This window comes from Hippoglossus stenolepis, chromosome 5 (genome assembly GCF_022539355.2).
Source record: "Hippoglossus stenolepis isolate QCI-W04-F060 chromosome 5, HSTE1.2, whole genome shotgun sequence".
Lineage (NCBI taxonomy): Eukaryota > Metazoa > Chordata > Actinopteri > Pleuronectiformes > Pleuronectidae > Hippoglossus > Hippoglossus stenolepis.
In genome coordinates, this window is record NC_061487.1 from 13,160,710 (window position 1) to 13,178,506 (window position 17,797).

Sequence of the window (17,797 nt, forward strand, 5' to 3'; positions counted from 1 at the left end):
CAGGACGCAGCGAGCGGCGCCGGTCGTGGTGGTGGTGGTTCGGGGGAAATGAGCCAACTCTCCGGATAAATGACCAAGTTTAAGATGAGGGTGTTCCAGCGGTGGCTGCTGTTTGTCCTCTTCATACCTCTGTCGAGTAAGTGTGTTGTTTTTGTTTTTGATGGTATCGTGGATAGTGTGAGTGCTCAGTCTGACCTGGTGGGTTAGGGCTATCTCTCTCTCTCTCTGTGTGGGTGTGTGTGTGTGTGTGTGTGTTCACCCCGTACATATAACGATCACCACTGAAACACACACATCACAACCGATCACAACTATAGTGTTACAAGAAAACATGACTTTTTTTTACACCACTCTGATTGAGAATAATAAGACTTTCACTGTATATTCAGCATTAGTCCTGCTCTGTCTCATTGGTTTGGATGCTCACAGACTTCATGCTTTATGTTAATGACAGGCAGCAAATATTCATTTTAAATCACCATAACTCATTGTTTACTTTTTCTATTTTAACAGAAGATATCACATCCCACATTAAATAATACAGCTGCTGTTGCTTTTACATTTGTTGTCGAGAGATAAGTTATATTTTTCCAGCCTCATCAACATAGTTATCCTTACTATTATGTACTATTACTGTGATGTACTATCATGTTTGCTGATGTAATTTAGAGAATAAGCGATGCAGAAAAAGATGAGCATTTATCTTTACATTTTCTGTTTGTTTTTTTATATTATTTTCAAGTTTTGTACATTTGGTTGTATGAAGCACCTGATATAGCCTCTCAGGATATACAGCTGTCCTTGTCATCCAATACTTACAAACATAAAAAAAAACAATTTTCTAATGTTACATTTGTTTTCATATTACAAGCTCTATATATGTTTGTAGTGTTTGTGTAATCTTTTTATTTGTAATACATTGTGTAGCACTTAATATGTATGTATATATATATATATTATGTAGTACCTGATATATATGGCCTGTCAACATATACAGCTGTCCCCCACTACTCAGGAACATAATAAAAGTCTTTACTAATGTTACCTTTGTCTTCCTCCAGGTGTTGTGTGTTTCAGTGAGTTGTCCTTCATCACAGAGCCCAGTGATGTTACTGCACTACCAAAGGACCCCGCTGTCTTGGACTGTCAGGCCCACGGGCAGCCGCCGGTCACCATCAGGTGGCTGAAGAACGGAGTACGGCTGGCCGAAAGCGAGCACATACAGTTTCTGCCTAACGGCTCCCTGTACATACCAAAGATTAAGCATACCAAGGAGGATTCAGATGAAGGATTCTACCAGTGCCTCTCACAGAACAAATATGGAGCTATCCTAAGCCAAAGATCACGTCTGACTATCGCAAGTAAGTATGGAGGGTGAGAGGAATTCCCAGGGGCTACAGGATGGACTTTATCCCCCAGTTTCCACTGTTGAGGCCGAGGTGAAATGGGTTAAAGTTGTTGGTGATATCTACTATGTGGTGTCATCATGAAGGCATTAGAATAGCAAGTTCATGGGTTATTAACCTGGAGATGGGAAGCAGATGTACCCCACCCCTCTCTTCTTCTTTTTTCTCTTTACTGAGTAAAGTCTGGGGTTCCATGTCCCTGGAAGTTGTTCAGACTTCACTGTGCTGGAGTTTAAAGCTGCCAGGCCAGTTAAAGGGACATTTTAAGAGACAGTTAAAGATTGATGGAGAGTCTATCTCAAAGCTCATAAAGACTCCATAAATAGTCAGCGCTGAGTCGGACTGCACTGTCTTTTCCTTGTTTTGAGGAAAAGTACAACTTGAACTTGTATGAAAGTGCTCAGGAAACATGTGCAAAAAGTAGAAATTAGCCCTCTCTCTCTCTGGCTAGTGGGGTCACATTGTCACTGCAGGCCGTAGCCGTGTGATTGCTGAATGGTCTGCTACACAGAGGAATCCCTGAAAGGCCATTTGCCTTTTAGCCTTTGTTGGGAGTGCCCCTGACTGCCCCAGAAGAAAAGGCTACGTTTTCAGGGCATTTGTTTGTCCACTTATCAGTGGACAGGACAGCTGTGTCTATTCACTGGGCCTGGTCTACCATGGCCTCTCTTCACAAGTCTTGGAAGGGATATCCCATGATTTGTGTCATGGAAACTGGCAAGTCCTCTGAAAGTCCGCTGAAGTCCGCTGATTTTGACAATGACACTGAGGACACCAAATACCCCATTTTGGGCTGTGCGTCTCAACAGTGCAAATTGATTAAGAACTAGATGAAACTAGAATGCAGGAGGATATTTTCGAAATTCAAAAATACAAACGTGAAAATAAACCCCGAGCAGTAATTTCACACCACACACTAACTCCCTGCCAGTCTGGTTGCAACTGTTGGTGTATTAAAGGACAAACAAACTTGACTATGCCATGAGAACAGAAAAATCAAGTTTGGTCTGGGGTCCAGCCTTTGTCAGTGAAAGGGTTAAAGGTTTTTGGTCAGCTGTAGGTGGGGAGTGGAGGATGGGCCTCTGCTGTTCTCCCCTTCTGTCCAGAGGTCCTGGGGGGTCAGGGGTCAGCAGGGAAAGGCTTTGTGATGTCACCGTTCTGCTCGGCCCGGGCCGCCCTGCTGTTCTTTCTCCGTTCCCACCATCCCTTTCACTGCACCAGGCCCTCTGTTGCCCTGTCAAGCAGAGCCCTTTTGTTCAAGAAAGGCTGCAGTTTGTCAAGCGAAAGAACGGACCTGATATTCTGCAGTAGATAGTGTTTGCAAAAACATGTTTACATTCAGGAAGTGTTTTTTTCTTGCAGCCCCAGGGAGACATCGCCACTTTCAGCACTTCCTAGATTTACAGAGGGCGTCAGTTATCTGTCATAAAATTCCCACAATAATTGCATAAATAAGTTTATGTGTTCTGCATGTGCTTTGCTGATGGTTATCATTTTTATAAGATTTTGTAGAGGTTACAAACAACACAAGTCTCGCAGGCTTCTCTTTTGTGCACTAATGGTAAACTGGCTTCGATCTCTTGTCCAGTTTGGGCTAAAATTGAATGCACCGGGGTTTGCGGGGAACTCTGACCTCTTTAGAGAAACCTTTGTGATGTTTGACCCAGGCATTGATTTGTTCTTTACAACAGAGGTGACCAAATTAGCAGATCGGTCTGCGTAGGCCACACCCACCATCTACATCTCGGTCCCCAGCCAGAGTCAAGATCGTCCCTGGTCACTCAGATAAGAGTAAACAACATGTTGTTTAACTTCTTCCTGAGGATTTGTCCTGATGCTCACCAGTGAGGGCTGCTGTCAGAAGATTGGCCAGGGTTTTTTATGCCTCCAAGCGGGCGACAGCCAGTGGCCGGAGGCATTATTTTGTACTCGCCCTAAACCTGAACTTAAACCTACCACAATTTCCTCAGAATATCTTACAAACAAACCACAATTTAATTTATTGACCACCTACCGCACTTCACATAAACTGAGTTACCAGTGCATGTGTGTAGCATTGATGAGATTAGCTCTTAAATTAAAGGATTGCTCTTTAATTTGGACGTCCCAAAGCTCCGGATTTAAATGTGGAGTTTCAGTGGGAGAACAGGGTATTGATTTTCTTTAACATGATATTGACTTCCTTCCTGTGAGTGAGGGGGAAGGGAGAGAGTTATCACCTAAATGAATGAAGGTCACTGTTCATATCTTATACAGCGTGCTCCATATTAATGCAGATCAGGGGTTTCTAATTTGTGGTGATTATTGAAAGACCTTACACAACATAAACAGCACAGGAACAGAGGCTGACTCAGCAAACTTTGCACTGCTCTTTCAGTTATTGTAAAACAAGTATATATATATTTAATATACTTATACACATCATAGTTATATAGTTTATATAAGCATAGCTGTGAAATAAGTATGATATTGCATCAAATTGCAATATCTTGCCTTGGAGTAGTGTGACAGTCTTCTGTAAGAAATAGGTTTACCCTTGTCTTACACTGTTGTTTTTCATATTTTCTATTCCTCGTGGTTGCTCACAATCCTTCTTATGCAAAGGGTATTGATTGGGTTTTTATCTATAACAATGCATCATTCAGTGTCATTCTTCTATTGATTGAATTGATCGGCCCAGCTGGTCAGTATGGGACCCGATAGCTCATCTGCACAAAAGCAAGATCACGGAGACTTACGGAGATCAATTCCTTTCATAGAAGCAGTTAACATCCATCAAAGTCATTGCTGTGCATGCATAATGTATAATGTTTACCCAGGAGTGGGAGAAAATACTATATTTCAGTGTGTGACAATCACGAGCAACTGTGAAGTACATTTGAGTAAATAATCATGATGAATATCCAATTCAGAAGCCCACTCCTGAAGCAAACACCCATTAATGGTCAAATAGGTTGTTAAGGTGGGTTTTAGTTAAAGTTCTCTATGCAGCTGAAAGTTCTGGCTTTGGTTTCTAATTAGTTTTTCTCCACAGGTATCTCAAAGTTTCTGTTGCATCCCGTGCCTGTGGTGGTGACTGAGGGGTCAGTGGCACGTTTCTCCTGTGCAGTCCCCTCCAGCCCTCCTGCCACCATCACGTGGGAGCTCAACCAAAGCACATTACCACTTCAGACAGACAGGTACCTGCACACATCAGTTGTTTTAGATAGAAGCCAAATTGACAGATATATCGGTACTGAAAATGATTTACTCAATAGTGATATCACCATTGGCCCACAAACATCCAAAGCGTTTTGGCTCTAGTTTTATACACCATCGTAATGTTGCCTTTGTGTGTTTGTAGAATTACGGTTCTGCCCAATGGAGTTCTTCAAATTCACAATGTTCAGCTGGAAGATGTTGGACAGTACCGATGTGTGGCAACGAACATCGGCAGCCGTTTGAAGAGTAGAGAAGCCACGCTGACGGTCAACCAGGGTAAAGACACTTCATCTGTTTAAACCATCATACCGGAAAATAAACCATCACCCTGTTTGGAAAACTCTGAATTCATTTTCCCGAAATGTTCCCATGAAGGTGCAGGTCCTAAACCCCGTCAGAGGCCCCAAATCATTGCTGGACCTCAGAACGTCACTATTCCTCTTCACAAAACTGTGGTGCTGGAGTGTGTGGCCACGGGGAACCCCTGGCCCATCATCTCCTGGAGCCGGGCCGACAGTAAACCAATCGATGTGTACAATGCCAAAGTTCTGGGCAACGGGAACCTGGTTATTACTGATGCCAGCTCCAAGCACAGTGGAGTCTACCTCTGCAGGGCCACCACTCCTGGAACCCGCAACTACACTATTGCTGCAGCCAACATCACAGTTCTAGGTACTGTAAACTCTCATCTCAGAGGTCTTCACACAGCCTCTTCTGTCTAGTTCCTTTATTGCATATTCTATAACACAACAAAACCTTTAGCAGATGTGAAACATTTTTTTATACAATTACATTACTTTTCTCTTAAACCTCTGTTTCAGAACCGCCATCCATTGTCGAGAGGCCTGAGAGCCAAACCCGTCCAAGAGCCGGCACTGCCAGGTTTATGTGCCAAGCGGAGGGAGTGCCCCCGCCACGCATCAGCTGGCTAAAAAACGGAGAACAGGTTCACTTAAATGGGAGGATCAAAATGTATAACAGGTATTGTACAACAAGAGTAGTGTTCCCGATCAAACACAACATAATAAGTACCATGAAAACAGACTGAATAATATCAAATGTCATTGAGTTAATTTTCTGGGTTTTTTTGTTCGCAGTAAATTGGTGATCACCCAGATCATCCCCGAGGATGACGCCATCTATCAGTGCTTGGCAGAGAGTGAGCAGGGCTCTGTGCTGTCCTTGGCTCGCCTTATCGTTGTCATGTCCGAGGACCGGCCCAGTGCACCGAGAAATATCCACGCAGAGACAATCTCAAGCTCTGCTATCTTACTGGCCTGGGAGAGGCCGCTCTACAACGCGGACAAAGTCATTGCCTACTCCATCCACTACATGAAGGCTGAAGGTGAGAGGAGTAATCCAGTCACTTGTGATTTAGGGAACTGGGAATGATAAAGGTGTGAAGAGATGCAAGATGACAGTCAAACACAAGCGGCTGTGGATAGGGAGGTAGAATGTGTCGTCCACTAACGGGTCGGTGATTTGATCCCCAGCTCCTCCAGACCTTGAGCAAGGCACTTTACCCCTTAATTTCCCCTCATGGCTATTTCATCAGAATGTAAATATGAATATGTGCTACAATAGTAGTGCAGTGTGAATGGATGGGTTAATGTTTCTTGAGTGGTTGCCAACACACAAAATCGCTATATAAGTGCAGCGTAGTCATCATTCCGTTACCACAATAAACATACTCGCTCTCACATGTGATCAGCTCTACTTGGTGAAGGCCATCTGTTGATGCTGCACAGAGCAGGGGTCAAGGCGGACTCAGAATGGCAACTTCACTGAAATGACAACAGGCTTATCCAACCCATTGTTCAGTCCCCAGCTCATTCTTCGTGCAGTAAAAGGGACACGGTAGCTTTTTAAAAGTCTAGCGAAGTACTAATGCACGGATATAATTAACTCAGACCATTAAATTGAGAGTTCTCTATCAAGCCTCTGTAGTAAACAAGGTATTAGATTGTATTGGGTTTGTTTTAAGAGGCCTGGAAGCAGTTGTGATGCTGTGTGGAGCATTGCACATGTTCTAAACATGTGCAGAGGATGAGTTTGAGTGCGATATGCTTGACAGTCTCCTCCTCTTCGGATAACCTTAACCTGTCCCCTAACGTGTTTTCTGGTCTGTTGCATGTCAGGGCTGAACAACGAAGAATACCAAGTTGTCATCGGCAATGACACGACCAGTTATATCATCGATGACCTTGAGCCTGCTCGAAACTACAGCTTTTACATCGTGGCCTATATGCCAATGGGAGCCAGTCGTATGTCAGACCAAGTCAGTCAACACACCCTGGAGGATGGTAAGCACAGAGCATTGAGAATTCCAGCATTCCTCACAGTAAATCACTTTGGTAGTTAACCTAACATGCATGCAAGTGATTTGTGTACAGACTAGATTTTGAGTGGGATAAAGGTCGATGGGCACGCTGTAGTTTGCAAATTTTTCTCGAATATTCTACTCACTAACAGCTTATTTTTTAGGATAAGAAATAGAAATGTCTAGAGCTTTTTGTATCAAGCATATTGGTGATATCCTTGTCTTCCTGCAGTGCCTTTGCGTACCCCGGAGCTAACTCTGACCAGCCACAGCTCCACAGACATCCAGGTGAGCTGGCAGCTGCTGCCAGCCAAGCTGAGCCGTGGTCAGGTGTCCGCATACAGACTCTCCTATCGCACAGCTTCAGACACCACTGTCACCTCTGTGGAGCTACCTCAGAACAGCACCGAACATCTCCTGGAGAGCCTGCAGCCCGACACCATCTACTTGCTCCGTATGGCTGCAGCCACCCGCGTTGGCTGGTGTGAGCCTTCAGCCTGGACATCGCATCATATACCTAAAGCCTCCAGCAACAAAGGTAAACCTGCAGAAGGCTGAAAATGAAATGTCCTCAAAGCTGGTGATGTAAACCCACATGTCTTTTTTTCTATGTGATCCCCTAATGTGGCTGTTTAAACTTTTTTCGCCAAGGAGGTTATGTTTGTGTCTGCGTTTGGTCTTTTGTCAGTTTGTAAGTTAGCAGAATTATGAAAAAATGACTGGACAGATTATCACAAAACTTGTTGGAAGGGTGTGTTTTAGGTCAGGGCAGAACTCATTCAATTTTGGTGCGGAAATCAGGGATGTTTAGAGTGTGTGCAATTTGTGAATGAATGCCCTTCTAGTTTTGTGCCTAGTTTTCATGCAAGTTTGAATATATTGAATTGGTTCAAAAGCATTGATCTTTCATTTTAAAGATCTAAAATTCAGTCTTTATTAGAATATGATTATCAATAAACAAGTACATGTAATAGAATCACATGTTGCCAAACTTGTAACTGGCTGTGCTTTTGCTCTGGTCACATCGGTGCCTTACTGCACTTAGAATACCAAGAGGATCACTGGAGCTCATGCAGAGTGGCCAGCTTATGAGTAGAGTTTGCTCTTGTAGCATTGTCCCACAGTCTTTGTGTTGGTTACCCAGGAACCTTTGCCCTTCGCTGTCAGTGATGTCAGAGCGGCCTCAGTCATGGGTCATAAAGAGAGGGCCTCAGGCGTCTATGTGGGAGGAAGAATAGCCTTAGTTCATGGCCTGGTGTGTTGGGGGAGGCTGTTTGTCCACCAAAGCTGTTTTTCTGGTTTTCAGAAGTTTAGTTTTATATTTTGTTGCACATGTAGATCACAGAGACAATTATACATGTTTTAATTTAGGATTTCGTCTACATCGGGAATTGTAACTACACATCCACCTGCAAATTTAAGCTGAAATTATAACTGACACTTGTAATGTTCAGTATTCCATCAATCCACTTTTTCCTATACCCAGCATCCTGTTGTGTTTTTGTTGTTGGGAGGTTTAGTCTTCCTTTGTGTGCAGTGATATTCAAAATAAGAGTCTTTATTGATCCCATGCCTGCTTTCTCCCCCTCCTCCCTGCACAGTGCCTTCAGCCCCTGTTCTTCAACTTGAGCCGCTTAACTGCACCTGCATTGTGGCACGCTGGCAAACCTCCACCGAATCTGTGGCTGTCCAGGGTTACCGGCTGTGTTACCATGAGGAAGGTCAACCGGAGCAGCCCCACATCCAGCTGCAGGCTCAAACCAACACGTACACCATCAGTGGCCTTGGTGAGTCATCCACTGTTGTTGTTTTACATGTCTCGTTGTAGGGAATATAAATAGAAGATTTAATTCCAGTGTCTTGTCGCATAGCGGGACCTCTAGACTTGGGAAGACAACAAACAGAGAGGGAACGGTAGCTTCTCTCCAAAATTGATCTCTCTTGCACTGCCCCAATTTAATTCAGTGGCCAGTTGGATGCTGCATTTGCATTTCCCTCCTCCTTCCTGGTTGACCCCTCTTGCCTAACCAGAAGCCCTCACCAGTCCCGCTGCAGCATTGTGTGCGATCAGGCTCCCAGGGTTAGGGGTCAGGGTCCAGATGTCCCTCCCACCACAGTTTCCCATCCTTGCAGTTGCATAATTATCCCCTGGTCATTGTGTTGTATCCAGGGCCAGACCTGCCCCGTAAGACCCCTGGTCACTACCCCCCTTTTAGGTGGACACCGTAGCACACAGACAAAGACCCCTGGGATTGGCCAGAGCTGGACCACGGCACTGACCTCTAGCCGTGAGACAGCAGTCTTGGATTAGGACCCCACCCCGCCCCCCCCCACACACACACTGGTCATCTTTGCTGTCCATGTAAATAAACCACAACAGTTTATGCATATGCAATATAAACCAGGGCTACACTGATCAAAGCTATTTTATTTTGTCTGACGTGAAGCTTAAAGTATATTTGGTCTCCAACTCTGCTTTTACAAAAAAAGCTGAAATAGAAATTATTCGATTTTAAGTAATTGTTCAAATGTTTTTGTTGTAATTATTATTTTTATTTCTCACTAGAAACTCTTTAAGTAAGCTTCTATATTGACAATAACGCATGCCGCTGTCATTAGTTACATTTTCTTTAACATCGCTGTTCTCAGTATAACTTCTGTTTTGGAACCATGGTTGCTCCAAGTTGAAGGCTATTACACAAGACCTGTAGGAAGAATGTGAAAGGGGAAACAAAAGGGGCCCAGCTCCTATAACGCTGTCCTGCACCCAGATTCCTTCTGTTCTATCTTGGCCTGACCCGTGACCCCATTCAAACCCCCCCAGTCCCATGGGCCTCGGATCCCAGCAGCTGAACACGGCCCCTGGCCCAGCCCCCCACCACAGGCGTGGACACACCGCCCTCGCTGGTCAATACCCATACGCTGACCTTTCACACCGGAGGCATAAAACAAATCTTAACACTCTCTAAAGCTGTCCTGATTTAGGAGCTGAGGCAGTTGCAGTTTTTTTTTTCAAGTTAAAACAGAACATTTGATGCAGAGAAAAGCGTCCAGTCCTGAGACCTCATTGATCTTACTGATGTGTTAAAGACAGTCCTGATACAGCCTGGTGTGTCCTGAATTATCCTAAGTGCACAATACAAACAACTCACATTGTACCTCATCCCCTCAAAGTTTGTTATGTACTTGTATAGTCTTAAAATACAACCTACTGCCACTGGAGTTTTGTGTAATACAATCTTCATGGGCTTTCAAAGGGAAAAGACATTTTGTGAATATTTTCACAGAGCTTATTGATCATGTCACCATATTTACCGGGCCTCGGGCTGGTTGATCTTTCTCATGCTCCTTACACATGACAACACGTGATAAATTAGAGGTTGGTTTCACTCAGGAGACCCTGCATTGGCCATGCATGGGGGGGACAGTTATGTCCTACCAACTTACCCTCCTGCAGCTAAGTGTCAAAGTGTCTCTTTGCCTTTTTTAAAAGTGATGTAGTTCTATTTGTTCACCATCACGTTTGGTATTTTAATGATGATCCTTCAGGCTTTGTTATTATTTTCCAAGTTTCTTTGGAGCCTATTGGTTTATGACCTCCACCAAGGACATCATGATTTCACCCCTGTCTATTTGTTTGTTAGCAAGATAAAACAAAAACTACTGGACAGATTACCATGAAACTTGCTGGAAGGATGTGGTTTGGGTCAGGAAATGAAATTCTGGTGCAGATCCGGATCAGGGGGAGGACTTTTTTTCACTTTCTTAAACATTGTGAGATAGGGCGGTTTTTAAACATTTCCTTGATTTCTCAGAGAATAATTCATGGATCTGGATGAACAAAATAATGCATGTTGAGGCTGACGTGTGCAATTTAGTGCAGATCCAATAAAAATCTGGATCCAGTTTCGTAAGAGGCCTCGGTGGAGGTGTGCTCTCTACTGAGTGCCATTCTAGGTCATTTGAGCAGTTTCAGCAACCTTCAGGTGTAGTTTAGCTAAACATTGATTCATTTTGATTTCAGATCCAAGGAGAAAGTATCATGTCAAGATTCTGGCTGTCAGCCAAGCTGGAGATGGTTATCAGACAGACCAAACAGTTAGTACTCCAGGATGTGTGTGTGAGTACATTTCTCTGTTTGTTTAATCCTGAAGTTGTGCAATTCAAAATGAAATGAAGAAGTTGTCTCGAATTTTGAAATGAATGATAAAAATATGACTTTTGTTTGCATCATCCAGCGGCGAGAGAACAACCGACAGCATCCCCGCCACCTCCAGATCACGTGATCGTCTTGGCCAAAAATTCATCTGCAGTGTCCCTGCGCTGGAGCCGTCCTGCTTTCACCTCTGGAAAGGCTGTTAGCTACACAGTCCGCTGTACACCTGTGGGCACCCACAATGCCTCTGCCATACGCTACATACAAATGTAAGCTAAGAAACAAAGATAACTTAGTATTTTACCCTTTAAGTTAAGATTCATTTAGAGATTAGTATCACATACAATTAGTAGCACTGGATTATTCTCTGCTAAATGCCCAATATGTATGAATATTGTTTGTTCACAGAACCAAACAGAGCGTGATGGTTCAGAATCTGGTTGCAAACACTCGCTATGAGTTTGTTGTGCGTCTCCATGTGGACCAGATGTCGAGTCCCTGGAGTTCGCTTGTTTACCATCGAACGCTGCCAGCAGGTAATAAACGGGACATCGCTGCAACGTCATTTTGTCATGATCATGTCGCGTTCTGTGTGTCCATGGTGCAGCCTTACATCAAATGCAAAGACTCAACTACTAGCTGTTAATTGTGAATGTGATTTTTTTGGTTTACAGCGCCCAGCCAACCACCTGGAGGATTGCGAGTGACTCTGATCGAAGAAGACACAGCTCTGGTGTCCTGGAGGGAGCCCACGGAGCCCAACATGGTGGTTACACAGTACACCATCCTGTACGCCTCCCAGCAAGCCTGGATGGCCGGACACTGGCAAATACTGCAGAGGGAGGGTGAGTAGTAACCTGGATCCTATGTTCTGATCATCCTTATTGTGATCATCTGTTACGTTAGTGAGGGAGAAAGTATTTTGGAGTAAATATATTTACAAACATCTACAGTATTTAAATGATGTTCTCATTAGATACAAGCATAAAAATCTGTCAAGTAAATGTAACCACTGTTTATACCTAAATCACTTTAAGTAACAGAATGAGTATGTGAGTGCTTGAGGGTCAGATTTAAACAAAAATCATCATACTTTGTACAACATTATTCATCTGCAATCCCTAAGTAAAGTATCACAAACCACATCGGATATTCTCTCAGCACAAGTCAAAGTGTGTTGTCTTTCTCCTGAGCAGCTTCAGGCATTTCTGTCATAGGAAGATATAGAAAAATGATTTATGATGTCTACAGTTATTTATTCATCATTAAGAGCACTGGTAGGAGGTATTTTTTGAACAAATCCTTATTGTCTGATTCTGCTGCCATTCACAGGAACCCACACGATGGCCCTGCTGGAGAAACTGGAGCCGGGGAACGTCTACCTGGTTAAGATCTCCGCCTCCAACCAGATCGGTGAAGGGCCTTTCTCGAACATTGTGGAACTGGTGTTGAAACGGGGAATTAACCAGCGCAGCAAGAACCCCAGAAACTCAGACAACTTCCCAGACACAGAAGGTAAAACTTCAGAAGACACTGAGGCTGACACGATAGAGGCCTCTTGTCTTATCTTTATTATTTTTATATATATTTAAGTAGAGCTGTACTCTGGTATGAGTTTTCTTTGCTTTAAATGAAATGGCTATACCAGGCTATACTGTAATTTAAGGGTTAGGAGGCCGCTTATTGATAATTTGAGTCAGAAACTACATGTTGTTTTTCATTGCTATATAAATGTATTTCGAAAAACATGCGATTCTGAATCTTGTATTCATTGTAATTAATAATTTCTAATCATTAGTAACAAATTAAATGTGGAGAGTGATTAAAGTTTCCTCTCTGGTAAGAAACAAACCACTAGGAGGCGTAGGTCAGCAACACTTACTGAGCCTGTTAATAATAAGTGTGGCTCAGTATAGGCATAATAGAATATAGAGTTAAAAAAAAAGAAATCTTTATTTTTGGTCATTTAATTTCAGTTTTCAGTAAAAAGTTAGATTGAAAATATTTTTCTAGAAATCCTTAATTTTTATTTCTTCTAATCTTTTTTTGTTTCATTAATAGTGTTTTCATATTTACTTTAGGGAAATGGAGACATTCTCAATGTTTTCCAATACAAAGCGAAGTGTACTTTTTAATTCACTTTTAGTGCTGCACACAGTGATGATCATGAATGACAGATGATAACACTGCCCCACGAAGGCAGTGAGCTGTTACTACAGAAATGTTGGAGAAAAATAAAGGTTTTAAGTTTCCGGTCGGCTGGTAAACTGGATAACAAACAACAATGTTTAAATGACCTCTGTTTATGTCTTTAATGATTTACAACAAATAAATCTTTGGCATAAACCTACACAATATCTAAAATGGTAATGATGAGATGTTGTATGAATGCCGCAGTATCTACCAAGAAATATGCATTCTGAGCTTTCCTTTCCCCCTTTACTGCCTTTTTAAGAACATGAACTTTAATTTCATTATTTTGAGTTCATAGATTAATCATTTCTGTTTTTCCAGGTGCTTTATATTAGAATCGCTATAATAAATGTAGTTGTGTCTAGTTGACACAGTTGTGTGACAGAGCGCAGGAACAGCCTGGGCAGCAGTGAAAAGCAGCAGCTACACAGTGAGAGTTGTGTTTCTTCATAGAATCATTGAATTTCTATGGAATAATAATTTTACACATAATAAATGGTGTCAAGATATCAGACTCTGGTACTAACTCAGATTTTACTGTATTTTGCCTTGTAGGTCAGAAAAGTATGAGTATTAACTTCTGTTGTGTTGTAATCTTACGTCTCCACTGTATCTGAAGTGTTTGTTATTAAGTGAAAATAATGTGTGATTGTTCTCCCCCCCCTGAAAATATGTGTTATCTTCCAGAGTCCTCCGATGGTCACTACAACTTAGACCAGAGGTCCATGACGGGGATCATTGTTGGTGTGAGCATCGCCTTGGCCTGTATTGTTATGTGTGCCTTGATCCTCCTCAGCAAGGGCCGACCCAGGTACTGATTATAACCATTTGAAATAATTTTAACAGTTCACCAATATAAATGGAAACAGGAACAGTTATATTTTTGTGACATTTGTTAACATCATGATCTCTGTATGACACAGAAAATCCTCCAGTCACAAAGTCATTGCTGTGGGAGCTGGTGAAGATCCACGTGCTGGTAGGTCCCTGCCCAGCGAACGCCATACAGACAATGTGGAGGCTCATATTCCCATGATCAGTGGTCACTTTTTAGATCCCAGGGTGAGTAAAACCAAACGGAATTTATAGTTTCACAGGTTTGTGTTTTATATTGAAAAGAGCACAGGTTTATTGAAATAATCCCTTTCATATGTTTTCTCTAGGATGGCTCTAGCATGGTCATAAATGGTGCTGGTCCAGCCAGCAACAAGAATCAAAGTAATAGGTGGCTGATCTTCCAGAGGGAGATCAGAAATCAAGCTGAAAGTGACGTGAGTGATCATGTGACATCATTTAGCTCAGTCAGTTATTTTTTCTAGTCTTCTTTCTGTTTGTCTTAACTTCTGTCCATCTTTTTTTCAATCTCTTCAGGCGGAGAGCAGGGCCAGCTTGTACGAGGCTGGCAAAACTGTTCTGAGGTACGATGGGGATTTAATCTCAGGGCCCCTGTCGCCTTCCTCGCGGGAGATCATCTACGGACCGTTTCACACGGAGAGCTCTCACACCAGCGAGGGCAGCCAAGAGACGGGCGACTCTGGACACTACTCCAACGAAGAGAGCAACGAGGAGATGAGCAACCCCTCGACGAGTCAGAGCTCCAGACCGGAATCTTTTGGACCAAATGACGAGGACGCTGTCACTGAGCTGACGCAGTCTTTTCAAGTGGAAAATGAGAAGAAGCTGAGTCCCCTTCATCACTCCGCCCCGGATGCTTCGCGGCTCTGCTGCACCTTGGAGGGCTCTCACGTCGCCCTGCACGCTTCCCAAGCGGCCGAATCGTGACATCGCCCGGGCCCGCGTCCATCTCCGCTCTCCTGCAGCTGGAACGACACCACTTCTACCTCGTTGGCCTCCTCACTCGAGGCCCTTCTCCTGATGCGCACGGGATCCGCAAGTCGGCTGCTGCGACGGAGTGGAGATGTGCTTTTGCTTCGAACCTACCTCAGGAGTTTGTATGAATGTTTGTTATAACGTTTTTATTTCCAGTTTCTTTTATACAACTTTCTACCTGTTTGCCTGTGTTTGGTGGTGTCTGTCCCAAACCAAAGCTCACCCATGATGAATGTTAAAAAGAATGTCAGAAATGTACTGTGATACATTTTCATTATATTTAATTTACTTACCACTGGAGTGAAGGGCACAGTTGGGCCCTGCTGACTGATTATCTACCTCAGTGTTCTGTTCTTGTACATACATTACTACCTCCTTTTCACCACATGTTATGCAGTATTATCTCAATCTCAGGGGACAAGGTGAAAACATTTCATTGCCATGTCTTGCTACCTCTGTTGGGAGGTTATTATCTCAAGGTTGTTTTTTTTCATTTCAAATTCTTTTATTTTCATGGTTGGAAGAGCTTTTGTTTCACATTGTTTGTCTTTGAATGGTGTATGCTGTGAAAACAACAAGTGCATTAGATTTTGTCAAACTATTCGAGCTTTATCACACTGTAACGTTTGACACTTTCAATGCACTGAACTCAAAGCTTTAAAAATGGCCTTAATATCGAAAAAGGGCTTTGCATACTATAAATACTGAGATCCAAAGATGGGAAAGAAATATTGTACCCAAAGAGTTTTTGATGATACCATAGATATTCTAAGGCAACCAAAAAATATAGAGGATGTATATTAAGGGTGCGTTTGCCAAAGTGCTGTTTCTTGCCAATGATGTAAATTTCCCATAGAGTGGTTGTTTGAATGCATTACTCAGTGTAAATTTACTCGATGCTTTATTCTGGTGAAAGCTTTAGCACAAGACCCCCCCCGGGCTTGTGTTCCATTTGCCTTTGAGACCATTGCTAAATGCAGCGGTGATGCCGGTGCTATTATCCAAAGAGTTGTCTGCTTCCTCAGATGGGTGTTGCTTTTAATTCAGTTGATCCTTGGGTGTGATTGGGTGGAATTTATTCACAGACCAAAGATCCAGCGTTTCCTACCAGTGATAGATGACGATATTTATTATTGGGTTAGAGAATCGTCTTTCACCGTTCATTAAAACTGTACGGGGAAGAACTCATCTCCCCTGTGATATTTCTTGTCCAGGTGTGACAATGAAGGATTCTGACTATCATAAAAGAAAACCCAATGTGTGAAGAGCAACATAATCATTTTTTATATCTTTGTAAAACAAATAATCCTAACCAAAGAAAACTTGAAGTCTCTGTTATTTAGTGATTTTCTTTGGTTTTCATTTACATTATTTGAATTTAAATGTGATCGATATCCAATGGTTTCGATTGGTAGAAAGGCCTTTTCCTTAGTCCTTTTCTTTTAAAAGCTTGAGATGTCGAAATGGTTCTGTTGTCTTTTTATTACCACAAGATTTCACCTTGATGCTACTTATCTTACATTGGACATTTTTAAATTTAGATGACCTTTTTACCATGATGTTGTAAACGAAAACATTTCCCAATTTTAATGTGACTTTTTTCTAAATTTATTAGGCAGGCTTTCAGTTCAATGTTTGTTGCTATTCAGAAAAAAGTGTTTTCATTTTTAAAGCCACAGGTAAAATTTGCTGACTCAACTCAGGTGCCAAATGTAGATTTAGAGTGTAGATTTTAACTGTTATTATTTAAGTTATGGTTTTTTAATATTTCTGCTTTTGAATACCAAAATACATCATTTAATTAAAAGCGAGCAACAAAGCAAATTATTTTACGCGTTGAAATGTTGCAACAGATTTTTTGATACTCTCAAGATGATCACAAATACTAGATAATAAAATTGTCCTTGGAAAAATACGTTTCGTGTTGTGTCATTGGTTTTTATTTCCATTTGTGTGTTTTTTTTTTCATTTCGTGTTTGTGAGCAAATGAACGTCTCCTGATGTGATTATTGAAAAGTTAAAAAGTGTAACCTCACTGATGCCAGATTTTTTAGACCAAAATGGATTTTATGAGTTTTAGAAATCTGGTAACAATATATTGACCAATATTTTATTGATTATATGAAGAACAAATCTACTAACAGGCCAATTGACTTGAAAATGGTCTCTGGTGGACCAATTACTCAAATACATGTTTCTGTACTACGTCAAAGTCAGAGATAGACTGAATGGAATTTATATACACTATTTTAGTTCGGCAAGTATTTAATATATTCAATTTATATTTGAACATTGATTGTAAATACAGTGTATGGGTAAACCAAGATGACATTTCCCCTCTGCAGTTAATTTTCACTATTGTCATCACTATTGTACACCAATACACCAATACAGGTATATTTTCAGTAAGATATATCTTAGGAAGACTGGTAATTTATTATGTCTAAATTATTCATTAAACATTTATATTAGATAGAGTAAAGTTCATAACAGAATATATATAATTTGAAATATTGTAAAATGCTATTTCTTTATTTGCATGATAACATTACAGAGCTTTATTGGAGTTGTGACTGGCTGAAAGATGAGATGGCGGAGACTGTCATAGTCATAATAAAATTGTGGAAAAACGCCATTATGACCATAACACAGATTTGAAAAAGGTTACTTGAAATAAGTTTTTCTATACTT

At 41.8% G+C, this 17,797-nt stretch overlaps 1 protein-coding gene across 1 annotated transcript; it reads left to right on the top strand.

The window, feature by feature from the left end:
• Positions 1–16,933, top strand: LOC118109455 (protogenin B). Its single transcript, XM_035156579.2, has 19 exons — positions 1–136; positions 1,062–1,361; positions 4,441–4,585; positions 4,750–4,883; positions 4,983–5,279; positions 5,429–5,588; positions 5,705–5,952; positions 6,746–6,910; positions 7,160–7,465; positions 8,529–8,714; positions 10,952–11,047; positions 11,166–11,352; positions 11,492–11,619; positions 11,758–11,928; positions 12,416–12,598; positions 13,964–14,087; positions 14,200–14,338; positions 14,440–14,547; positions 14,648–16,933. Exons 1-19 carry the CDS (start codon positions 70–72, stop codon positions 15,056–15,058), a joined length of 3,555 nt encoding a protein of 1,184 aa, XP_035012470.1. The 5' UTR covers positions 1–69; the 3' UTR covers positions 15,059–16,933.
• The last annotated feature ends 864 nt before the right edge of the window (positions 16,934–17,797 follow it).

What these genes read in the sequence shown, in the direction of transcription:
- LOC118109455 (XM_035156579.2), top strand. Translation starts at nt 70, where the DNA reads ATGACCAAGTTTAAGATGAGGGTGTTCCAGCGGTGGCTGCTGTTTGTC. An exon ending in TTACCACTTCAGACAGACAG is followed by an intron (nt 4,586 to 4,749) that starts GTACCTGCACAC and finishes GTGTGTTTGTAG; the next exon opens with AATTACGGTTCTGCCCAATG. An exon ending in CAACTTCCCAGACACAGAAG is followed by an intron (nt 12,599 to 13,963) that starts GTAAAACTTCAG and finishes GTTATCTTCCAG; the next exon opens with AGTCCTCCGATGGTCACTAC.